This window comes from Chiroxiphia lanceolata, chromosome 3, assembly GCF_009829145.1.
Source record: "Chiroxiphia lanceolata isolate bChiLan1 chromosome 3, bChiLan1.pri, whole genome shotgun sequence".
Lineage (NCBI taxonomy): Eukaryota > Metazoa > Chordata > Aves > Passeriformes > Pipridae > Chiroxiphia > Chiroxiphia lanceolata.
The window spans coordinates 44,064,135-44,085,543 of NC_045639.1; the positions used below are offsets into that span (position 1 = coordinate 44,064,135).

Sequence of the window (21,409 nt, forward strand, 5' to 3'; positions counted from 1 at the left end):
CCGAGAAGCGGCCCCGGCACTGCCTGGAGCCGCAGCCTCTTCCCTTCGCTCCCGCCCTCCCTCTCTCCCTCCCCTGTCCCCACCTCTTCTCCAAAACCGCAGGAGCCGCTGCAGCTCTGCTTCACTCGCTCGACTGCCAGAGGCGGAGCGGGGCGGTCAGACCCCGCCGCAGGCACGGCACGGCCCGGGGCGGGAGCAGCCCCGCCGCCTCCCCGCCGCCCCGCTGCCATGGCCGGAGCCACGGCCCAGCGCTGACGATGCTGCTGGGCGCCCCGCGGCCGGGAGGCTGGGATCGCGGCCGGGTGGGAGAAAGGCTGCAGGCGGCCCTGGCCGGCCTCCAGGAGCTCCAGGTGCTGCGGGAGAAGCAGCGGGAGCTGGTGCGGGCCGCCCTGGCTATGCCGCAGCGGCCGGCGGCGGGCGAAGAAGAGCAGCCCCTGTCTGCCCACAGCAAGGAGCACCGTCTGGAGGCCACCCTCTCCGCCCTGAAGGAGCAGCTGGTAAGGGACGGTACGGCACGGGGCGCCCCGCTGCCCCGTTACCCGGCTTCGTGAGTCCAGCCGCGGTGCTGAGGGCGAGCGGAGGGGAGCGCCGCCGGGCTGCCGGACACCCGGCCCCGCCTCTGCAGCCGCCGGCGCCGTGACGGGTCCGGGAGCAGGCAGGCGCTGCAGCCGCGGCCCCTGCGCTGCCCCCGCCCCGCCAGCCGCAGCTCCCCCCGCGGGCAGGTGCGAGTCGCGGCTGCAGCCCCGCTATAGCAGGCGGGAGCTTCCTTTCCTCAGGCGGGGCTCACCTGGGCGGCCCGAAGCAAGACAGCGCTGGTAGCGGGCTCCGTGCCAGGAGAAGCGCTCGGGAGAAGTTGTTAATCCAGCACCGCTCATTCACCGGAGCCGAGGAGTAGGTGATGATTAACTTCAGCAGTACAGCGCTCGGCTCTCAGTGGCAGCAGCCGTTTGCATAGGAGATCAAAAGGCACACGGAGGGAGATACACAGGCACAGACTAAGCGCCCAGGGGTTCGGGTGGGCGTGTGCGCGCACACCTATGTGTGCCCGCGCGGGTGTGCGCCCGTGGGAGTCGATCCGCCAGGAAAGGCTTCATGGGCCGGGAGCACTTTGTTCTTTCCACGGATTGCATGATCAAAAGGGAAGAATAACTGAATGCCAGGCCTTGTATTTAAAGCGTTACGTTGGCAGCTTGCACAGCTTTTTTTGTGAAACTGAAAAAAACTGAATTGAAGCTGAAACGAGTTTCATAGGTGAGACAACAATCAAAGGGTAAAGGGCGTTAATCTCTAGTGTGGGCAATTACACACTTCAGTAAACTCAGACTTAATTCAGAATTTTTTCCTTTCCTGTACTAGTGGAAGGCTCAGCCATCAGTTATCAATCAGGTGTGAAAACAGTGTGGTTATTCGCTCCCCATAGGCATCTTTATCAGGCAGCATCTCAGAATAAAACTGACTTTAACCTTTAGGGAAACCTAGCCACCACTCTGTGAAACACGGCAGCAGGCATATCTTGATTAAGAAGACACAGGACAAGTGGACTGTCAGCCGCTTGATTACCTGTCATTGATAATTTTAAGAAATTACTCTACATTTTTTCTTTTTTTTTTTTTTTTTAACTAAACAAAAGAATTTAAGGCATTTATTGCCTGTCTGGGGCTTCTGGGGTAACAGAATCACTCATTGACCTCTGACCGTAGTGACTGTACTTTTTTCATGTCAGCTGTTGTGCTTTAATTACTCATTTGTTTATATATTTTTCAAATAAAATATTAAATTGAAGGTTGGCTTTTCAGGACCTTACTGCTGCCTTTCAAGGCTTTCCAAGCACGTGGGAGAAACTAGCCGTTAAAACAGAAGGAAAAACCAGACTTTAATTGCTTCCCTTAGAAATGTGGGAGCTGAGTGGACAAAAGTGACTCTGTACACCTCTGGAGAGGGATGGATTTCACCAGTAGGTGCCAGTGCAATTATGGGAAACGTGTTTCTTAGGGTGCCTGGAAGGGAAGTGTTCATAAAGCTTGAGAGGGATGACTACATAAATCCAGGGGTAGGTTCTTCAGCAAAAATACAGTTCTGTGAATGCTTAAAGTAGTGATATAAAGCTCTTCTAATTGACCCATGGCTCTGGAAGCTTTGCAGACTCTGCTGCTCAGGCATACTTGTTACCTTTATTGGTTTTTTCCCCCTGCAAACTGCAGACATATATTTGAGTAGAGGTGCAGACCTCAAAGCTGCTTAATAGCAAAGTAAACCCAGTTGAAAACAGGCTTTTCACCATCCCATTAGAAGTAGTCCACAGGTCCTAGGATCTCAGCGACCACAGGTGGAAAACTTTCTTGGTGACTCGTAAGCAGTGTATTGCACTCAAAACCCATGACAATTCTGTTCATGATTGCAGGAAATTAGGTTAAAACTGAAAACAACAGAAAGTGCAAAGCACAGCATTGCTCAAGGAATGTTACGTCTTCATTGTTGTTGTTGGCCCATGGATGATAAGAGTATGTGATTGCTGCTCTGTAAGCTTTCAGATTGAGAAACTCATTAACAATGTAAATGTAACTTTGCCTTGCAGTGTATCTTGATCCAAGTTTCAAGGAGGGCTGTAGCTCTGGGCTTTAGCATGGTCGTGGGTTAATTCATAAAAAGTTTGGTCCTTGCAACATTAAATCAGGAAGCTGTGTCAGCTGGAGCTGGCTCAGGGCATCTCAGTGATGGAAAGAAGGCAGATAAAAAGTCAAACTAGGCTTCTCCTATAATGGTAGGGTAAGAGCAGAGTCAGTACCCTCAAGGACTGACTCAAGTCCCAGTAGTGGAAACGAGCGAAACAAAGCCATCAAGTGCTGTGGGGACTAGGTGCAGATGCCATTACAGAATTCCAGTCTTCTCCCTAACAGCATTTACCAGAGACAGACAGCAGCTGGCCTGTACTCTAACAACCTACATTCTGATGTAGGCAGTCTGCTGCCCCTAACAGTCACATCCTGTGTTGGCCCAGCCAGTGGCTCTTTTTGGTGGCCAGGGTCTTCTGGCAGCTGCAAATTACTACAGTGCCAGCGAGGGTCGACTATGTAGTACAAGAGGAGCAGAGTTAAGTGATGCTGCCCACTGTCAGAGATCCCAAAGCTACTAAACTTCTCTTAGCCAAACAGTATCATGGTGATATAGAGAAAAAAGAAGAGATGCAAATTCAGGCTAATGCAAAGAAAGAAACCTATGATCACTTTTCAAGTAGGTGGATATCAAAGGCTACAACACCCAGTATTTTCTCAGCTCTTTCCTCAGAGGACATGTTTATAAACCGTTTATTTGATTTGAATCTGATGATTTTGTTTTTGGAAGCTTTCAGATGATTTATGATGTTATAAAAATGTGAGAAGGGACACATTATATTGAAGAGAAAAAACCAAACACTTGATACCCAGCGTTTTACACAGAATTTTTTTCCCCTTTAGATAATTTTATATAGGAGAAGACATCTTTTAAACCAGAGTTATTATCTTTTTTTTAATAAACTAACTTCAAGTTTTGTCAATTTGAGAGAAAGAGATGCTTCCAGAAGGAATTCATCACACTCTAGGATACAGGTCTAGGATAGGTGATATTAATTTTCCTCTGAAATTGGCTGCTTTGCACCATCAGTTACAAAAAGACCCAAAGGTCTTTTAGATGGGCAAAACCAGTTACGAATTCTATCTTTTGTGCATTCCAAAATACAGTCAGAGTAACAGAACTATCAGGTGCTGACTACACTAAGTGTCACACCCCCCCCCCTTTATAACACATTAATAGTTGAGAATAGTCAAGTATGACCAGTGGGGTTTGGTGCCTTAATTTGAGGTGTCAGCTTGTGTTGCTGTAAAGGAACCTGCTTTTCAGAGAGTGTTCTTTATTCTGAAAAATGTGTGGTATGGTGATATGCCAGATTTGGCTCTCCAAGACTGTAGTCCATTCATAGTACAAGTTGTTTTGGAAAGTTTGGTCCCACGCTGTGCAGTGTACAAAAGTCTTCACAGCTGCATTGCCCAACGCAAACAGATGGGTTTACCTGTGAGGTTTTGTCACTTGTAAAATTCATGTTGTGAGTTGAGAAAGAGTGTGTTTTTGAGTGCTGCTTAACGTGGGTATTGGAGCAATAACAGCCTCAAACAAACACACCGGAAAAGTCATTCTTATCCAAATGGTTAGAGGAATGCTTCTCCTCCCTGAGTGCAGAAGTAGTTAGCTGAAAGATCAAAGCTGTGGAGTCTGCTGGAAACCCAATGGTGTGAGACACCATAAAAGAGTTAAAAACGATGATGTAAATCATGTGTGTTGGTTAAAATGCTGTGAGCGCAGACAGAACCTGGAGGTATAATAAATAATGTTTGAATACCTGAGAGCTTTGTGGCCTCTCTGTCATTAATCAGAAACCACAGGCTGAGGGATTGGCTGGCAAAACATTAATCATTAAGCAATTAATTCCAGCCATGAAAACAAAACTTTGTGATTTCCTGAGTAGGTGGGATTGAAGAAGGCATGGCATGGTTTTGCTTTTTTGTCAGGAAATAAAGAAGTACTGACAAGGTCATACATTCATCATTCAGATGGGATAGAAAATCTCCTTTATTATCCAGTTTTTCTCTTCCTTTTGGTTATATGAAACAAGAAAAGGGAAAATCACCATGGGTTTTCCTAGGAAGCAGTGATGAGCCACTTGATCTTAAACCTTTCTAGAAGTGTGATGCTAACAAAAAGGGACTTTGTTTCTTGTGTCTTATATATTCTTCCAGCTGTCTGTAAAAGCATAATAGAATACCTTTTTTTTTTAGTTCTCAGCAGCATCACCAGCCCTAACAGTTGTTTTGTGAAACTTGGGACATCTGTCTTTTGTCTGTTTTTTCTGTTTTCCTTCCATCACAGTTCCTAATCATTTACTGATTACTTTAGGATCTTAGGATCTTTCTTTTCTTTTAGTATTTATAGCTATGGAGAAACCTAAAAATGCAAATATTAAAAGCTGAATAATCCATACAAAAGGAAAGTGAAGTTGAAAATGCGTACATACTGATTTTGATTTTCTGCACATCATTTAATTTTGCAGATACTTTAATTGGTTCGAGAGACCTAGATTTTTTGGTTTTCGTATTTGAGGTTGGAAATGCTGCTAGAACTTGTATTTTTAAATGTGAGCTGTACACATAAAGAAGAATCTTTATCCTGTTTTTCTTACAATTACTGAGTGGAAACCCATACCCGCAAGGGCTTTGAGCACAACTTTTCAACCAGCTTCAAGAGACCACCTTTCTCTATAACCTTACTGTAAAGTACTGTAGGATGCATGGTGAGGTGAGATATAATTAGAAGCTGCCTAAATAGTGACTGGGCTTTAGATAATTTGCCAAGTACTATGTGAGAAGTTTGTCACAGAAACCAACTGTGGTTCTTTGGCTGGTACCTAACGCCTGGCCATCTGCCTCTCCAAGCTGACGGCACAAATACTGGGGGAGCAACTGCGGGAGCTGTTACCTCAGATCAGCCTGGTAACTGCTTGCAGTAGACAACAGACATTGTTGCTGGCTTCTGAAAGATTATTGACAAACTTGAGACACCTTTTATTTTAACTACAGTAATTTTCCCATCAGTATTCAAATGCTAGCTGCTTCTCGCGCGAAACGGGTGGAAATATCTAGCCATTAGACATGCAAGGAAAACTTGCAGCAAAATAGATATCACAATTCTTGCAGTGTATCCTTTCAACTATAAACACGTCATCAAAGCCAAGGGTTTTACTGCATTGAGTATGCTGCCTTAACTTTGTGTGGCATTAAGGTACCTCTACATACAGGAGTTTGCTTTCATCAGGCAGACAATCCATAACGTTTATCTCCTTCTCTGCTCAGAGGCAGAGTGCAGTACATATAAGAAAATGTTAATTAGTTAAAAGATTGCTATTCTATTTAGAGATAGAGTTCCTGCCATAAGTGTAACAATAAACCCAAAGCTTAAAATTTGAGAACATGTTCAGCTGGGCAGAAGACAATATATACTGAGAAACAAAATGTTTTGTCCTTGTCTTATGTCAATGTCATTAGAGAGACCCAATTGCAACAGTCCCTAACTAAGCAAAACACTTAATGAGAGCAGAATCTGGCTGGCACAGGTGGCCTGAATTCATGCATTGTTGCTGAGATTCTGACTGTGATTATTCTTCATTTCCTCCTTCTTCCCTCGACTTGTGATTTAGTCTCGTTTGAGGAGACAGGATGTCGGCTTGAAAAGCCACCTGGATCAGCTAGACCAGCGAATAAGTGAGCTGAAATTGGATGTCAGTAAGACCTCCAGTGAATACTTGGATAGTGACAGCCGGCCCAGCTCAGGTAATATGCACTTGGCTATTTATTTCATGGGGTGTGGTGCTGGGAGAACTGAAGAGCGTCAACTGCTAAACAAAACTCCCTGTATTGTTTGGTCAGAAATAGTGTCCCATGGCTGAGGTAGAGAGTAGTCATTTGGCACAGAGCTAACTCACAGAGCTGATAGGAATTCTGCTGAGAAGCTGATTTAGTTGGAAAGCATTTGTTCACTCAAACAGTATTTTTTCTGGATTTTTTTAATTTTATTTTAAAATTAACCTTGTAGCCACACATGGAAGGAGGAAGAGACATACTTATTAATTACCTTAATTACTTATTACCTTATATTATTATATACCTTAGTTATTAATTACCTAAATTAACTATCCAGTGTAGAATGACCATTGGCAAAGTGGCTAGAGTACTTAAAAGAAGTGAAGGAGACCAACATCCATATCAATGCTCTGCTTGAATCCAGGAGGGTTCTGAGCCTCACTAAGGCTTTGAAGATCACTAGTATTGGAGTGCTCCAGCCAAATCAATGTTTGATCATTTATGTAGAAACAAAACAGCTCTATTAAAAGACACTGAGAAAAAACACCCCAAAAGTTTGCTGAGTAAAGATCTCACAAACAGAAAAATACTGGGTATTAGGTTACTGGTGTGATTCACAGAGAAAGTTGTATTGCAGACTTTTATAGCTAGGGTGTCTGTTAAAACCGGTTTCTGTTATCTAGTCTGAGACAATGAGAGTAGTTCTTTATAAACAGAATTTTGGAAAGCCTCGAGTCTTCAGTGAGACAAGGGAAGATTTATTTTCTTTTTATACAGCATCCAGATTTGCAGCCTAGTACTTAAAGGGGACATAAAATGTGCAAGTTTCTGTTGAGCATTTAAGTTCAGGATTTGTGCACTTAGGCACATGCACATAGTTCAAAAGGAAACAGCTTCTTTTCTGTTATAGAGAGGAATAATAAAAATTCCTGTCTTGAATTTATACAGAACCTTTTTTAATACTTCCATAATTACCTGGCAATGATCTCAAGATCTGGAGAGGGAAGATAGCTTCCATTCTCTGCTCTTAGACATTCCATCTATCATAGGCTTGGCAGCTCTGGTCACAGGCTAGTTTTACTCTACTTTCCCATCCAATATGTGTTTCTATTCACCCAGCACAAGTTACAACAGTGTGAGACGGCCCTATTTTACACCAGTTGCATAATAGTCCCCAAAGTCGTTCTCCAGTGAAGAACTGGGCGTGATGGTGCTACACTTCACCCCATCCCACCCTCAGAACTAAGCAGGCATGTGTGTGCCAAGCTGGCTCAGGGCCTAAGTAAATATGCAGAAGCCCAGTAAAGTTTGGTTGAATTAGAGTATACCTCTGCTAATGTTACCTAAATAAATGATCATAAATTTAGGCTTGTGGCACATAGCAAATGAAGATTTATTGTATTCTCTGCATTTTTCTTCTACAGAGCATGTTTAGTTGCTGTAAGTATGAAATAGCCTATTTATTTTAACTCTGCAGGATTCTATGACCTGAGCGACGGTGGTTCTTGCTCACTATCCAATTCCTGTACCTCTGTGTACAGTGAATCCATCTGCTCCTCCCACACCAGTCTCTTGCCCAGCTCTCAACACCCTAAAGCAAGGCTCAGTGTGTTTGATTACCGACCCAAGTCTGCAGATGAAAGTACTGTGCACACCACCAGCTTCCAACAGCAGGGGACCTATGTCAGCGATGGATGTCAGATTACAGCTAGCAGAGATGTTTCTGCAGCTCCTGCCAGGTCCAGACCAAGGCCAGTTTCCACAGGTAATTGATGGCAGAACTGGATACTTCATTCAAGAGAAGAGCAGATTCCTGGTTATTCCTTTTAGGACCTTGTATACCGATGTTTAATCAATATATAACTCTCCTTTTCAATACACAAAAAGAGAATTGATCAAAACCACAGAGCCAAACTGTTTACTGTCCAACTTTCACTTGTCTCCATACTCAGATATTTTTAAACAATATCAAATAAAAGGATGAAACAGTAACAAATACATGGATGATACAAGAACAAATGTGAGGCCTCTGCATTTAGAAATGCATATTAGTGTATGAGATAAAATTGTAATGAATGTTGACATATTTTTTTTAATTGACCTGCATGTGAAATCAGAAAATTTTCAATATTTGAAGTACCTTGTATGAAGGTGAAGGAATGTATGAAAGATCTAAAGTAAACTCAAAATTTCCTATTTATTCTAATTAATGTGGACTCAAACAATAACTCTTTTTCGTAATTTATTATGTACAGTTAGGGACAACAGAGGCCAAAAGTTAATTATCTAGAAAGCAGTCATGAGCCTAATAGTGGATCAACCACGAGTTTGCATCATACCTTTAGACAAAATGTACAAGTCCATTAACATTCCAGATCTCTTGTTTACCATCTGTGAAGTGACATCATATCACTTCTTATTATGGATTCTTCCATGGCCTCAAAGCAATCTTTTGTTAGTACAATTCTTATAGTGATCCAGTGAGATGTGTGACAGTTCCATTATAGAAACAGAGAAGACACAGGGAACATCATTCCAAGTACCGTGTCACTGTGGAATCATTCCCACACCTATTTGATGTGAGCTAACTCACCTCTGGCTTGCTTGGAATAGAAACAAAGACCTGTTCTATACCTTTGTGTGCAGACACACCTGAAGAGACGGCGGTAAATTATAGCATAAAAGCAAAGTCTTCTCAAGGCTTGTCAAAGGCTGGGGATTAAGCTGAGCTTAATGATCCATGACTTCGACGTTCAGATTACAGATCTTTTGCTCAATCAGAAACTTTCCTGCCTTGCAACATTTTCCTGAGACCCCAGGGACTTTATGGATTTTTGGATCTAGAGATAGACTAGCAAAAAAAGGAATAGCTGATATTGAGGGGTGTGGGAGAGAGGCTACAGACCTCCTTCAGACATCCTTTCTTTTTCCACCACCATCTCCCTTCTTCCTGGCTACAACCTCTTACTTCCTTCCATATGAGAAACATAAGTAGTGGGGTAGTAGTGAGTGTAGTCTTGAAGGAACAGTTCTTACGAAGTTGACCACACTGCAAGAAGTGAAGCAAGATGTTACTTCAGAAAATCATCATTTGGAGAGGGGAGGAAATTTCTCTTTTCCACTCCTTAGCTTGTCCCCACAGGTAACTGCAGGTACAAACCAACTGCTATTTCTTTCAGTGGCAAGCAGAAGCACAGCTTTCTTCTGACAGCTTCCTGGTTTGTTTGTATGAGAGAGCACCATTACGTGCTGCCAACAATTTCCTAAAGAATTGTCATTATGAAATTGTTTGAGAAACCATCTTCCTAATCTTTGCTGTAGCAGGTCTGTGAGTGCCTCAGGTAGGACACTGCAGACAACCCCAAATTTTGGAGTCTTTCCAAAACTTCCTGTCACAGGACATAAATAGCCACTGTTTGGGAATTACATGGTTGAGTTTGATGGTTGAGTTTCATGTTAGCATGAAGCATCCAGGAAAGTGGTTAGGTGAGGATTTGTTGGCACTGAAAACAATCCAAGATAACTGATTCCGGTATGCTTAGTCCCAGAGGTAACACAGCATCATAATGCTCTACTGGATGATGCGTCTGAATGGAATAACCTTTCTTCACACAAAAACACAGCCTCTATGTACACAGAGAGCGCTTCTGAGGGAAAGGTGCAGCAGTCAAGAGTAACTTACAGCAACCTTGACAGTACTCCAGGATTAAAGAGGTCTGAATTGGTGGCCATAAATGTCATCTTCAGGGACTGCTCTTTCCACCTGCCCGAGTAGTTAACCTTAGATATTTTTTCCTCTGTCAAAGGTTCTTTAATTCATTCTTCTATGGCTTCTCTGCTTAGAAATAAAAGTAATCCCTTATTTTTGTTTAGTCGCATTCCCATTATGTGTGACATTTTAGAACATTTTTATATATGCACAGGTTTACTTTCATCCGAGTAGCACAGTTTAAATTTCTTGCAAAGGTGAGAGTTTTATTATTTGGCATTAAAAGGCGTTCTAATCTCTGTTATGCTTAGGTGAATAAAAGCTTTAAAGTAATTCACTGACCTTGGAAGAATGAAATTACTTCCTTTATTCATGCTGCTGATTTTAGTAAAAGCCATCACATCCCTGAGATAGCACTTTTAGCATGAGCCAGTTTGAATGTAATTGTCTGTGATTTAATTAGGTTGTTTATTTTCATCCACCGTGTAGGTGACTTGGAAAGACTCACTCCAGCAGACGCTAGATTTCAGAAAGAGACGGATCCCAAATCCATATTGCCTCTGTGCCGTAACGGAGACATGCACTTGCTCAGTGTGGACCCCAAATTCCAGAATGACTTGGTCTCCAAGAATGGCATTGATGTGTATCCTTACCCAAGCCCCCTTCATGCTGTGGCTTTACAAAGTCCCCTTTTCTCCCTGGTGGGCACATCCCCAGAACTGGACTTCCAGGCTCCTCCCAACAAACCTATGCCTAGTGTGACAGGTCCCAGCTTGATTAGGACTAGGCCAACCACTGAGGCCAAGCCGGGGGGTTACATCAATAAATTACTGCAGCTGACGAGATGCAAAGGGAACAGTCAGGCTGATGCCAGTGAATGGGTTCCAACAAAGAACCAGCCAGCCGCAATGCACCAGAGACTCATTATAACCCCCAGCGCCGGCGGAGTGAAAATTAACAGCAGCAGTAGCCAGCTGGAAAAACAGGAGAGTTCTCTGGAAAGTAACAAAGCTGAAGGGAAGCTGTCGAGAGAGGTGTCAGAGGGGGAATGTGCCAAGCAGCATGAGACCATGCGCTGTGTGAATGAGGAGCAGCCATTCACTCGGCCTGATACAGAGCCATCAGCTGTGAATAGTTGTTACCCTGCCAAATCAGCAGCAAGGGGTTCTCCTCTGGCAGAAGCAATGGATAGCAGCATAGAGCACAGTTCATCCTACTCACAGCTGTGCCAGGAGGACTCTAGCCCAGAGACCTGGAATGCTAAAGCCGTCCCACCCAGAAAGCTGCCCCTCAAAAGGTGTGACAATGCCAAATCGACTAGCACTGGGGGTCATGAGCGAATGGCAGGCACTGAGTTTGTTCATGCTCAGTTTGTCCCTGCAGAATCCCACCAAATCCGGGTAAAGTTTGCCAGCTCCAAAACAAAGGCAGTGAAGATAAAGAGGAGGAACAGTGAAAAGGTACTACGGCCTGGGAAGCAAGCCTTCTGCATGGAGAAGGCAAGAGGGTCCCATGGGGCCACCAGGCTGCCTGCTGAGTGGAATCAGCCCCAAAGGCCACAAGGAGTGAAGAATCTTGTGCGGAGACCTTCTTATTCTGGTGACGTGACTGGCAGGTCATGCTCAGAGTCTAGTCTGTTCCCTGTGCAAGTCAGGCTCCCCACCGTGTCATCCAGGCCAGAGCTCTACGGAGCCTCTGCCAGTGCACTGCATTCCCTCGAAGCAGCTTGTGTAGACACAGCCAACAAGAAGAAGCAGCGCAAGTGGCAGTCCACAGTGGAGATCTCTGCCAAGGCCAACCTGGCCAGTGTGTCTCATAGCTTTGGCCTGGGAGCGCCAAGGCAGCCAGCAAGGAGAGCCGGTGTCCTGCGCACTGTCAGTATGAGGGCTCGCTCCAAGAATCAGCGCCACGGAGATTATGCCAAAAGCGAGTCAGACCACTCAGAGTACTCTGCAGAGTGCGCTTCCCTCTTTCACTCCACAATCGCAGAGACTAGCGAAGGGGAGGTCAGCGATTTCACAACTAACCGTTTTGGGGACAGTGAGTCCAGTGAAAGCGATTTGGATGGCAGCAGTAACAGTAGCAGTCTTGCCCTTGACTATGATGAGGGGGATGAAAGTGAACTGATTTGGCCTGAAGGTTCAGTCAGACAATCAGGGACTGTCCAGGCCTCTTCCAAGCCTCTTCCCCCTGTGCCCAAAATCTGTCGCATCAAAGCTTCAAAGGCACTAAAGAAGAAGATAAGGAGATTCCAACCTGCCTCTCTGAAAGTCATGACCATGGTTTAAGGGAGAGCAAGCATCTGTTTCTTACAGTGAGGTATCCTGCTGGGTCTCATTTGCAAAACAAGAGAACTTATGTGCAGAGAAAAGGACTTGCTTAAAGGAACTGTGAACAATCCCTGAATATACACAAGGGATTTTGTTAATGCCTGGACAGAAATGTCACTGTATCCAGTTCCCTCTTTTGCCATTTCTGTAAATATGAATCTCTGTATATTATGTGATGCCTTTTTTTACTATCCAGAAGGGTCACCATGGTGAAAATAAAAACATCCTCTGCCATAAGATTTTACAGGCAAACCTTGGTGGTTTGTTAACTATATACACCCACTGAATCAGTCCCAGACACAAAGGCTTTCTAAGAGGAAAGTGTACTTACCTCTTGTCAGAAATTCTTTGCAGTCTGAAGTCTGCATTAACCATCTAGCTCTCATTGTGTTCATATGGAAAAGCTCTGTGTTTGACATAGTTTTGCTTTCTTTCAGATCAACCATCCCATACCTTCTCCCAAACATCAGGAGGATGAGTCTGTTCTTCTATAAAAATATAGTATGTTTAATCAAGAAGACAAGTGTATTTGTGAATGAGAACAGGACTTCAGTTTGTTTCCTTTTTTCAAAACTGAGAGTATAGGGTTGTTTTTTTCAACCCCCTCTTTATTTTCCATGTTATTGTTCATTTGTTGAATGGATGAAAGAACATGAGGGCTCTGTGTCACAGTATATGAATAGCTGGGACTGAAATTGTAGCTTTCCCCCTGAAATTGCAAACTCAATAAATATTATTTAATGTACTTCTGAAAGTTGTGTTTGTCTGAATTTGATATCTAAAGAAGATTATTCTCTAATGTCGTATCAGGAATGCAGAAGAGCTTTTTTTGGTGAAACAGATCTGTGTTTTTATGATCACTGCAGAGGTGTTCATTTATATTTTCAGAGGATCTCTGTAGCTCACTCAGAAAAGCGTCTATTCACCCTCTACCTCAGGAAACGTAAGGTTAAAACACCTGCTTCTAAATGAGAGAATTTGAAAGCAGCATTTTTGTTGAAGACAAGGTAGTGTTTAAGTGACTCACTTAAATTGATGCAATTTTGTCACAAGACACTCTTAATTTAAAACATGTATTTATGTAACTTAATGTGTTTTGAATGCATTTTAGGACACCAATGTGAACCTTTGTGTCAGTGTCTTAAGAAGTCAATTTTTTGTGTTCAGATAAGCAGTCCTAGTTCTTTCCTCTGAGTACAGCAATCTGGAAGCTGAGCTGAAGTTCACCCTGAATTTATAAAATAGCAGGTATTATCCTCCTATCCTATTTCAGTGCCCAATCTGAATACATTCCTGGCTTAGGAGATACAGGCATTACCTCATTCAGCTGCCTGTTTTGGGTCTGAAACAAAAGGCAAATACTTTGCAGAAACTGGGTAAAAGAGTGCTTGTTTACTCCAAGGATTCGTTAGCAAACAGAAGTATTGAAAGACTAAACTTTTACCCAATGTCTTCTATTCTTTGGAAGCTATGTTATGGTTTTAAATCACTCAGTTTTCAAATAATTTTTGGAAAATAAGAACACTAAAAGTTATGTAAGGTGATTTAAGTCAAGTATTCTAGCTAGTGCTTAGTGTAACTAGGAAAATATTATGTTTTAGAGAAATATGTTTAAACATTTTTTCATGGTTCCAAGAGTATTGGACATAATCACCCGAGTAGGATTAATGGAAGAATTTCACAGGTCTGGCAGTGGTTTCTTGTTCAGCATGTCTAGCAACAGAACAAACAAAATAGTGATTTATGCTTTGTTGACTTTTTACACCACAAAAGGATTCTTTTTTCCATTTACACAAAAGGTTTCATTTGGAGCAGTGTGTCAGAAGTTACATATGATCCTTTAATCCATGGATTTTTCTGTGTTGGGGTGGGGTTTATTAGTTACATAGGAATTTTGAGGGTGTTCTTTTCATGAAGGAGGAAATTGTTCCTAAGTAGAAAACTGCTCTGGGTAGTAGCATTCTGAAACCTGGTAAAAACTGCCGCCCAGTAGGTCCCTGCCCATTTATCAGAGTAAGCTCAAACAATAAGTTTGTGGTCCCACAACTCAGTAAATCCTGCTTTAGGGTTCTTAATACTCCGTCAGAAATGTTGCCAGACACATGAAGAAAGTGCTGATCCAGAATAAACTCACACTGCCAATTCAAATAAAGAAAAATGATGACTTAATTTTGTACTGACAGGTTTTATGCCAGATGAGGTATCAGTACTTCTACAACTCACACTTTCTGCCAGGTCAGATACCATCTCTTCTCCCAGTGCCAGCATAAAAAGCCAACATAAAAGGATAAATCTGACACAAACGTCATCCCATGCCTTGGCTAATTTGACAGAAACATGATTATGTGCCCACACTTGACCGAGGGGAAACCTGTGGTGCTGGAGAACTCCAGCAATGCAGAGAACCTGCTCTTAGATGCTGAGGCATCACCATGTGATGCTACTGAGTTCTGACATTTTGGCAAGGGCAGAACTGGTAGTGTTACCTTTCTGTACTCTGGGACATTGAACCTTCCTCCTAGCACTGCACTTCAGAAACACTGCTTTCCTCTGCTGCAGCAGAAACTACACTGGGACCAGAGCTCTGGAGGGAAGAAATAGAACAATGCAAAGCAGGGCAGGAGATACGGGTGGCTGATAGTCCAGATATCCTAGAACAAAAAATGTGATAATAGTTCAGTACACTGTAATATATTTTGTTGGCAAGTACACTGAGAATTTTGATAACTACTGGGTATGCATGTGATGCCTCTGTCCATCAGAGATTGAGCTGATAGCACCCCAGAATACCACCTAAGCAAATATATCTGGAACATACTTAAAACCAAAAAATGTCAGTAAATACTCTGATGCACTATTCTTTCGTGTGTATGTACTAAACATCATAAAAACATCTTTCAGGTTCATATGAAGCCTCATCGTGAAAATAAGGGTTGCCTAGCCTTACTCATGGCCATACAAAATAGAAATATTCACTGTCTATTTTCCCTTCCAGAAGGAATCCACAAAATCTTTTTACCTCGCAGTACCTTAAAAGGCCCAAGAGAATGCAAAAAATGTCAGTTGGTGACTCAGTTAGAAGTCTAGCACCAAACCTGATACACTTCAGGAGCCAGAAGTTTAGCACTTTCACTGTGATTTGATTAGCAAGTGTATGGCCACTTCAGAGCAGCTTTATGAAGTGTCTCTCTCTGTTGCAGTAGCTAACATCTGTCATCATTGCTCCAAGCTCTAATGAATCAAAATCATCCACTGCTGAAATCTGTGTGCCAGATCAGCAGTTTCCCTCTGTCATTAGCAGACATTTACACTTAAGTGTAGGAGCAAATTGCTCCTAAACCACAAAGGAAAGAAAAGAAAGTTAAAAGAGAGAACAGAAAGGGAATTAAGGAAGCTTTAAGAGCAATTTGCAGAATAGATCATAATTATGATTTTAAAAACTTCGTTAATCCTTTTATTGCTCAAACAATTTTGGAACTGGATAATTACTAGCCTTCTTGGCCATGACACAATCTTAAATATTCAAGTCCACATCCATTACCTAAACCACAGGACAGAGTCAGAGAACTGATGTTTTGTTGGAGGCACCATCCTTCAGACCAGACCTTTGTTTGGAGTGAGTTCTGCTCTAGCAGGGCACTGGTCAAAAGAAAGGCAGTTATCATGAGGTACATCTCAAAACCAGCTATGACTGATTCTCACACTGGTGAACTTGATCCCAGTGGACACTTTAAGTTTGTACTGGAGTCTGCTTTGTGTTTTCTTCCCCATCCTAGAAAATTCTCAGAAGTTCTGAAGGGGTGGGAGCTGAAGGTGAGAGGTGCTGCAGGAGCTGCTGAAAGGTGGGCAATAGTAATGGCTCTTTGGAGAGTGAGTTGCTTCCAGCAGAACAAGGCAGGCTGAGGATGACACCGAAGGGCTCTGGTAGTTCCAGCCCCACCAGCCTTTGCTAGCGTTTTTACAATCCTGATAGGACTGTAACCCAGCCCCACACTGCAGTGCTGGGATTTGGATGCTACATTTGAAATACAGTCCACCATCACCCAAAGCCACAAGCCAATCCCTCCTGAGTCAGGGAGTGTCCCAACCTAGAGTCCCTCCAGACTACCAAGTGCAAAATCCCCAGTTAGGCCAAGATTGCTCAAAAGAAGTATGCAGCAAAATAAGGCACGTGTGACTGCTATCTCTGACAGGGAATAAGAAGAACAGCATGCCACAGAAGCATTATCTTATAGCTGCAATTCTGAAGCATTAACAGTGGCTTTCATTTGCCAGCCCCTTTTGAGACCTCCTCAACCCTACTGAGGCTCAAGGGATCACCCCAGCTGTGCTCAGTAGAAAAGAGTAGCTCTGTTTTCAACTACAGCAGCCCCTCTACCCTGCACACCACAGCAAACCCTTTGACTCCTGTGGAGAGCTGTAGTACCTATTGCTCCTTAACCATTAATTCAGTCCTCCTCACTCAACACCCACCCCAGGAAGTTGCCCCAAGATGAGAAGCTGGAATGTCTGTGCAAAGGGAAGAAACATATGTTAACCTGGAATACAAGGAGTCCTATGTCTGAAACTTGCCTCTGAGGAATACAAATATACAGTTACACCAATACAGCATTTAAGCAGTTTCCCATGTCTTTTATGGATGTTAAGGAGACCTGTAATTCCAACATTAGCTGCTACTCTGCATGGACAGCTACTGCGATACTTCAACTATGGATGAAGAGTGATGAACAGGAAAATGCTCAACTAAGGTCAGTTTTTTGGTGTTTATACTTTTCGGGTTTGAAGCCATCATAGTATGCCTAGTTATACTGCAATGTAGAACATTAGCAGAATAACAGCTGAAATGAGCAGAAGTCCAAGCTCCATCAATTCTACTAATTCCATGTGTTATCATTATAATCAAGCCTGGAGACTGTTGTTAGCTAATACTGATATTTTTTTTCAAGCATTCCAATGTTTTTCCTTTCTTTTCCTCTTTCAGCATTTGTAACTAGAGATCAAGGGGATCGAATTTACCCATGACACAATTCCTGGTATGTCACTGGAGCTACCCCGCATTATGCCCCCTCATGCTGTTGTCAAGATGTCAGCAAGTGGGTTGATTGGCATGACAGATGGAAAAGTAGGAGGATTTCAGACCTTGCTTTCATTCTTGATTGGGCTGCAGGCTCTGGAAATAGCTGTGTTTATGGCTCGTTTGGCTGGGGAGAATGCTGCTGCCATGTCACATCCGTGTTAGTAATGGATCAGGGGAGATGGTTAGGGCTTTGCACAGTGATGGCATTTCATGTTTATTCTGGTTTTCAAAACAAACTGAAAGAGTGTCAGCAGTCTGCTGATTCTGTAAAGCTGCAAATCGGGAGGAGAAAGGCCATGGATCACAATGACCAGGCAGCACTGATCAGGCAACGCTGAACCCAAACTAGACTTACAAGCCCCAAAAGAAGAATCTAAGTTTCAGCAGAGTTGAACAACTGGATGTGCTCAAAAGCTCTGTCAAATTACTCTGGATGCCTAGTCTTCAGCCCAGGATTGAGATGTCAGTCTAGCAAGTTGCTCTGAGAAATATACATTACTTCAAACCTTCAGTCCTACATTTACATGTAATATTTTCTCACCTTTGCAGTGCCTCAAAAGTGACTTTAAAAAACCTAAAGGTTCTAACTCATGCAATACATCATTATGTTTAAGACTCTACCAAACTCTTCTACAATTTACAAGATGGAATGATATGGACAATGACATTCTAAACAACAAGTATGCTTCAGCAGGAATCCAGAAATGAAACTTGCACCCCACAAGACAAGTTTTAGCATCAACAAGATCTTTGCTATTTAACATATAAAACTTCAAGACTTTGTCTGGACCACTGCAATGCTAAAACACAAATAAAATCTTACATCTTCTAAGATTATTAGCTCATTCATTCATGAAAGCCAAGAAGTTCGACTATGAAAATAGTTTAACCACTGTTTGAGTATACAGTATTTTGCAGAAAATGCCAATAGTATGGCTTTTTATCCATCTTTCCCTGGTTTCTACTTAACCTTCCCTTAAGAATACAATGAAAAGAAGGGAAGCAGAAGTTCTTTTTCATGATTTTCATTAGGAGGGTCATCTGACTTGACACACAAAAGGGCAAGACCAAAAACATATGTCGTCAGGATGAAAATTGGTTGTATCTTAAAAATGCAGTGCAGAAAACCATTTTTTAACCTATCCAATGGCAAGAATGTGGAAGAAGTTAATGGCTAGGGTATACCCAAGTTTTCCTATGCTTAGATTACTGGAGTTAAACAAATTCCTTATCTCAGATGCAAGTTACGGCAAAGGACTACATGAAGATAAATTATGCCCAAAGGGAAGGAGATTTTCCTGATTCTGTACTGAATGTGCTCGCTAACTGTGTGGCTCACCATCCTTCTGTGCATAACCAAATCAGTATCTCTTGTCTTGCCAATATTTCTATTCCACTGTGGCACTGGGGAATAGGGTGCTTGTCAGCTACGCTGTGGCCTCTGACTGATGAGAATTTCACCTTGGCATAGAACTCTCTATACTTCGTAAGGACTAAGGTTTATGAAGTTACTGCTTGGAGTGAAAATTTGCTGTACACCTTCTTAGCATTAGATGTATATAGAGATATTTGGGAAGAGGAAGTTCTGTGAATGGGTGAGTGTGATTATGTCCACAGACATAATGGAATTGGAATTCTGCACTGGAATCAAAGCAGAAAGGGTTTGGGACTACTTTATCTTGTCACTGACTCTGAGTCTACTTTCAAAAAAAACAAGGTCTCAGAACTGGAAAGGTAGTGAGAATGAGATATTGCTGATTAAAATTAGTACTGTGAACATTTCCCTATTTTGTTTTCATCACATCCCTTGAAGCTAATGAGTTTGGCGATGGTTCTAACAAATATGATTTTAGAGCGGGCTAAATTTCTTGAAAATAATTTGGTGATTTTTTTGTTAAACCAAGATGTTCAGGAAGGCTTCCTGTGTGCTTACCTGATTTATACCTGAACACTGAATCATCTGAAATACATTCATAGCTATCTACTAGAAATTTCTGATCCTTTTACTCCCTCTATCAAAAAAGTGGACTTATGTTGCACATGTACAAATTACCTCTAATAAAATTAATATGATTGTATAATGGCTTTTCTATCTCTTCACACTACATGTAGGTTCTATGACTTTGATTGTTTCATCCTGGGTCTCCTTTGTTGTCACTGGGGCACTGAAATTGATACAATACTGGTATGCCTACAACCACAGCTTTATAACCAGTATTTATAGCACATAGACTGCATCTAGGAGGTCAGAGAAAGGTAACTATGAACAGCAAGCCTAATGCCAGCAGGCTTAACTATACTCTACCACAGTGTGAACTTTCATTCCAAATTTTTTAGGATCTCACAAATTGAAAAAAGCTGAAAGTCCACATGTTGTCTCCTAGGTGCCCAAGATGAAGAGGACTTCAGAATAAATCTATAGAAGCAAAAATAGGAAGAATTCCAGGAGAGCGGAGATGAGAGGAAAAGAATTTCACAGTCTTATAATATGTTAATACAAATCAAAGGGAAAAGCTCTCCACAGATGGTGTTAAATAAGTGCAGAGGACTGACACAGGCTGCAAGACAGGCAGGCAGAGTGATAAAAAGGGACATTAAAGCTCTGTTATTATAGGAGGGTTAATAATTTTCTAGCACTGTGGTCGGTATATAATCAGAGCAGCCTCCCACATTAAGTAACAGAAACTCATGGGGTTAGGAGCCAAGTATCCCAAATGCACTTGCATCATCTGCAGCCAAAGGCACCCTCCCAAGCCCAGCCTGGGCGTCAACTGCTTGGGGGTCACCTTCCCTCCGGGCTTCTCCTGCACCCCATCCCCTCCACCCAGCCTCTGTCACTTCTCTGGCTGCTGTGTCCTGTGCCTGCAGCCAAGAACCTTTCTCCAGAGGAATTTCTCCTTTTTTTTTTTTTTCTAGAAGAATCATCAAGTTATAAAAATTAGCCTCAGAGCATGCAGAGAACTTTTAAAAAGAGAATGTTTGGCCATCTCACCACAACCAGCCTTCAGAAACTTACTCTCATGGCTCATGTGCATTCATATGGATGTCTCTGGAGTATGTAATTTGGGCACACTGGATGTTAACTGCTCTAGATGGCAAGGGAAGCTACTGCAGAGAAGAATGCAGCTCAGGCTAGAAATTAAAACTGAAAAGGCAACAACCAGACCCTCCATTGTCCTTTTTTCAGGTGCAACTACACATTTTATGCAAAGCAGCTACCACGCATCTTGGGTTGCACGTTGGGACCATGTTATACAGGGGAGAATGACCCCACTCAACATACTACCCCTCAGTGTCCTCACTCATCACATCAGTTTAGCTCCTTGGCACCTTTTTGCAGGAAGATCAAGCTCATTGTTGTTGGTGTGTACTGAAAGCTCCACAGGCTTATTTAGAAACAAAATTCATCTGTTTTATACAAACTGTTCTCTATACCACCACCTGTGATTACATACTCTAATTACAGAGCTAATTTCTCCCACTTTCCCCCTTACACAATGCTCTCCTTGCCTTTTCTGAGATGGCCACCCCAGCCTGCTGAGGTAAGAGCATAAGCTGTGGAAGCCAGGATCCACACCTTTTGGTGTCTGTCTGTTCCAACATGTGCTGAGAAGCAGAGACATGACCTGCAGTTTCCTTTATGACAGCAGACTTTGCTTCCTGAGATGCCTCTCTCTAAATTTGAAGTTGACACTGCCTGATTCTCTGATGAAGAGTGCTATTTTTTGTGTATACAAAGACCAATTTGAGCCCAAATTGCCCTGAATAAAATCACCTTTTATAATAAAATTCAGTGTGATAATGTGGTTTGCAAAAAAGGGCCACTGTTTATATTTCCCTATGGATTTAGATCACATCCGCTTTTCAAGTATAAGGAGGCCAAGTCTGTATGCAGACTATAAAG

At 42.7% G+C, this 21,409-nt stretch overlaps 1 protein-coding gene across 2 annotated transcripts; it reads left to right on the plus strand.

Annotated features, from left to right (window-relative positions):
• Nucleotides 1-232: 232 nt before the first annotated feature.
• On the plus strand, nt 233-13,214 carry DACT2 (dishevelled binding antagonist of beta catenin 2). 2 transcript variants are annotated; one of them, XM_032684208.1, is made up of 5 exons: nt 233-497; nt 6,227-6,359; nt 7,867-8,154; nt 10,588-12,417; nt 12,866-13,214. In XM_032684208.1, exons 1-4 carry the CDS (start codon nt 258-260, stop codon nt 12,384-12,386), a joined length of 2,460 nt encoding a protein of 819 aa, XP_032540099.1. In that variant the 5' UTR covers nt 233-257; the 3' UTR covers nt 12,387-12,417; nt 12,866-13,214. The 2 variants fall into 2 exon arrangements, with proteins under 2 accessions (XP_032540099.1, XP_032540098.1); XM_032684207.1 differs by lacking the exon at nt 12,866-13,214 and having other exon boundaries at nt 10,588-12,665.
• Nucleotides 13,215-21,409: the final 8,195 nt, after the last annotated feature.

Bases quoted from the DNA above. Each gene is read 5' to 3' on its own strand.
- DACT2 (XM_032684208.1), top strand. From the start codon at position 258: ATGCTGCTGGGCGCCCCGCGGCCGGGAGGCTGGGATCGCGGCCGGGTG. The intron at 498-6,226 runs GTAAGGGACGGT...CTTGTGATTTAG, and splicing joins CCGCCCTGAAGGAGCAGCTG to TCTCGTTTGAGGAGACAGGA. The intron at 6,360-7,866 runs GTAATATGCACT...TTAACTCTGCAG, and splicing joins TGACAGCCGGCCCAGCTCAG to GATTCTATGACCTGAGCGAC.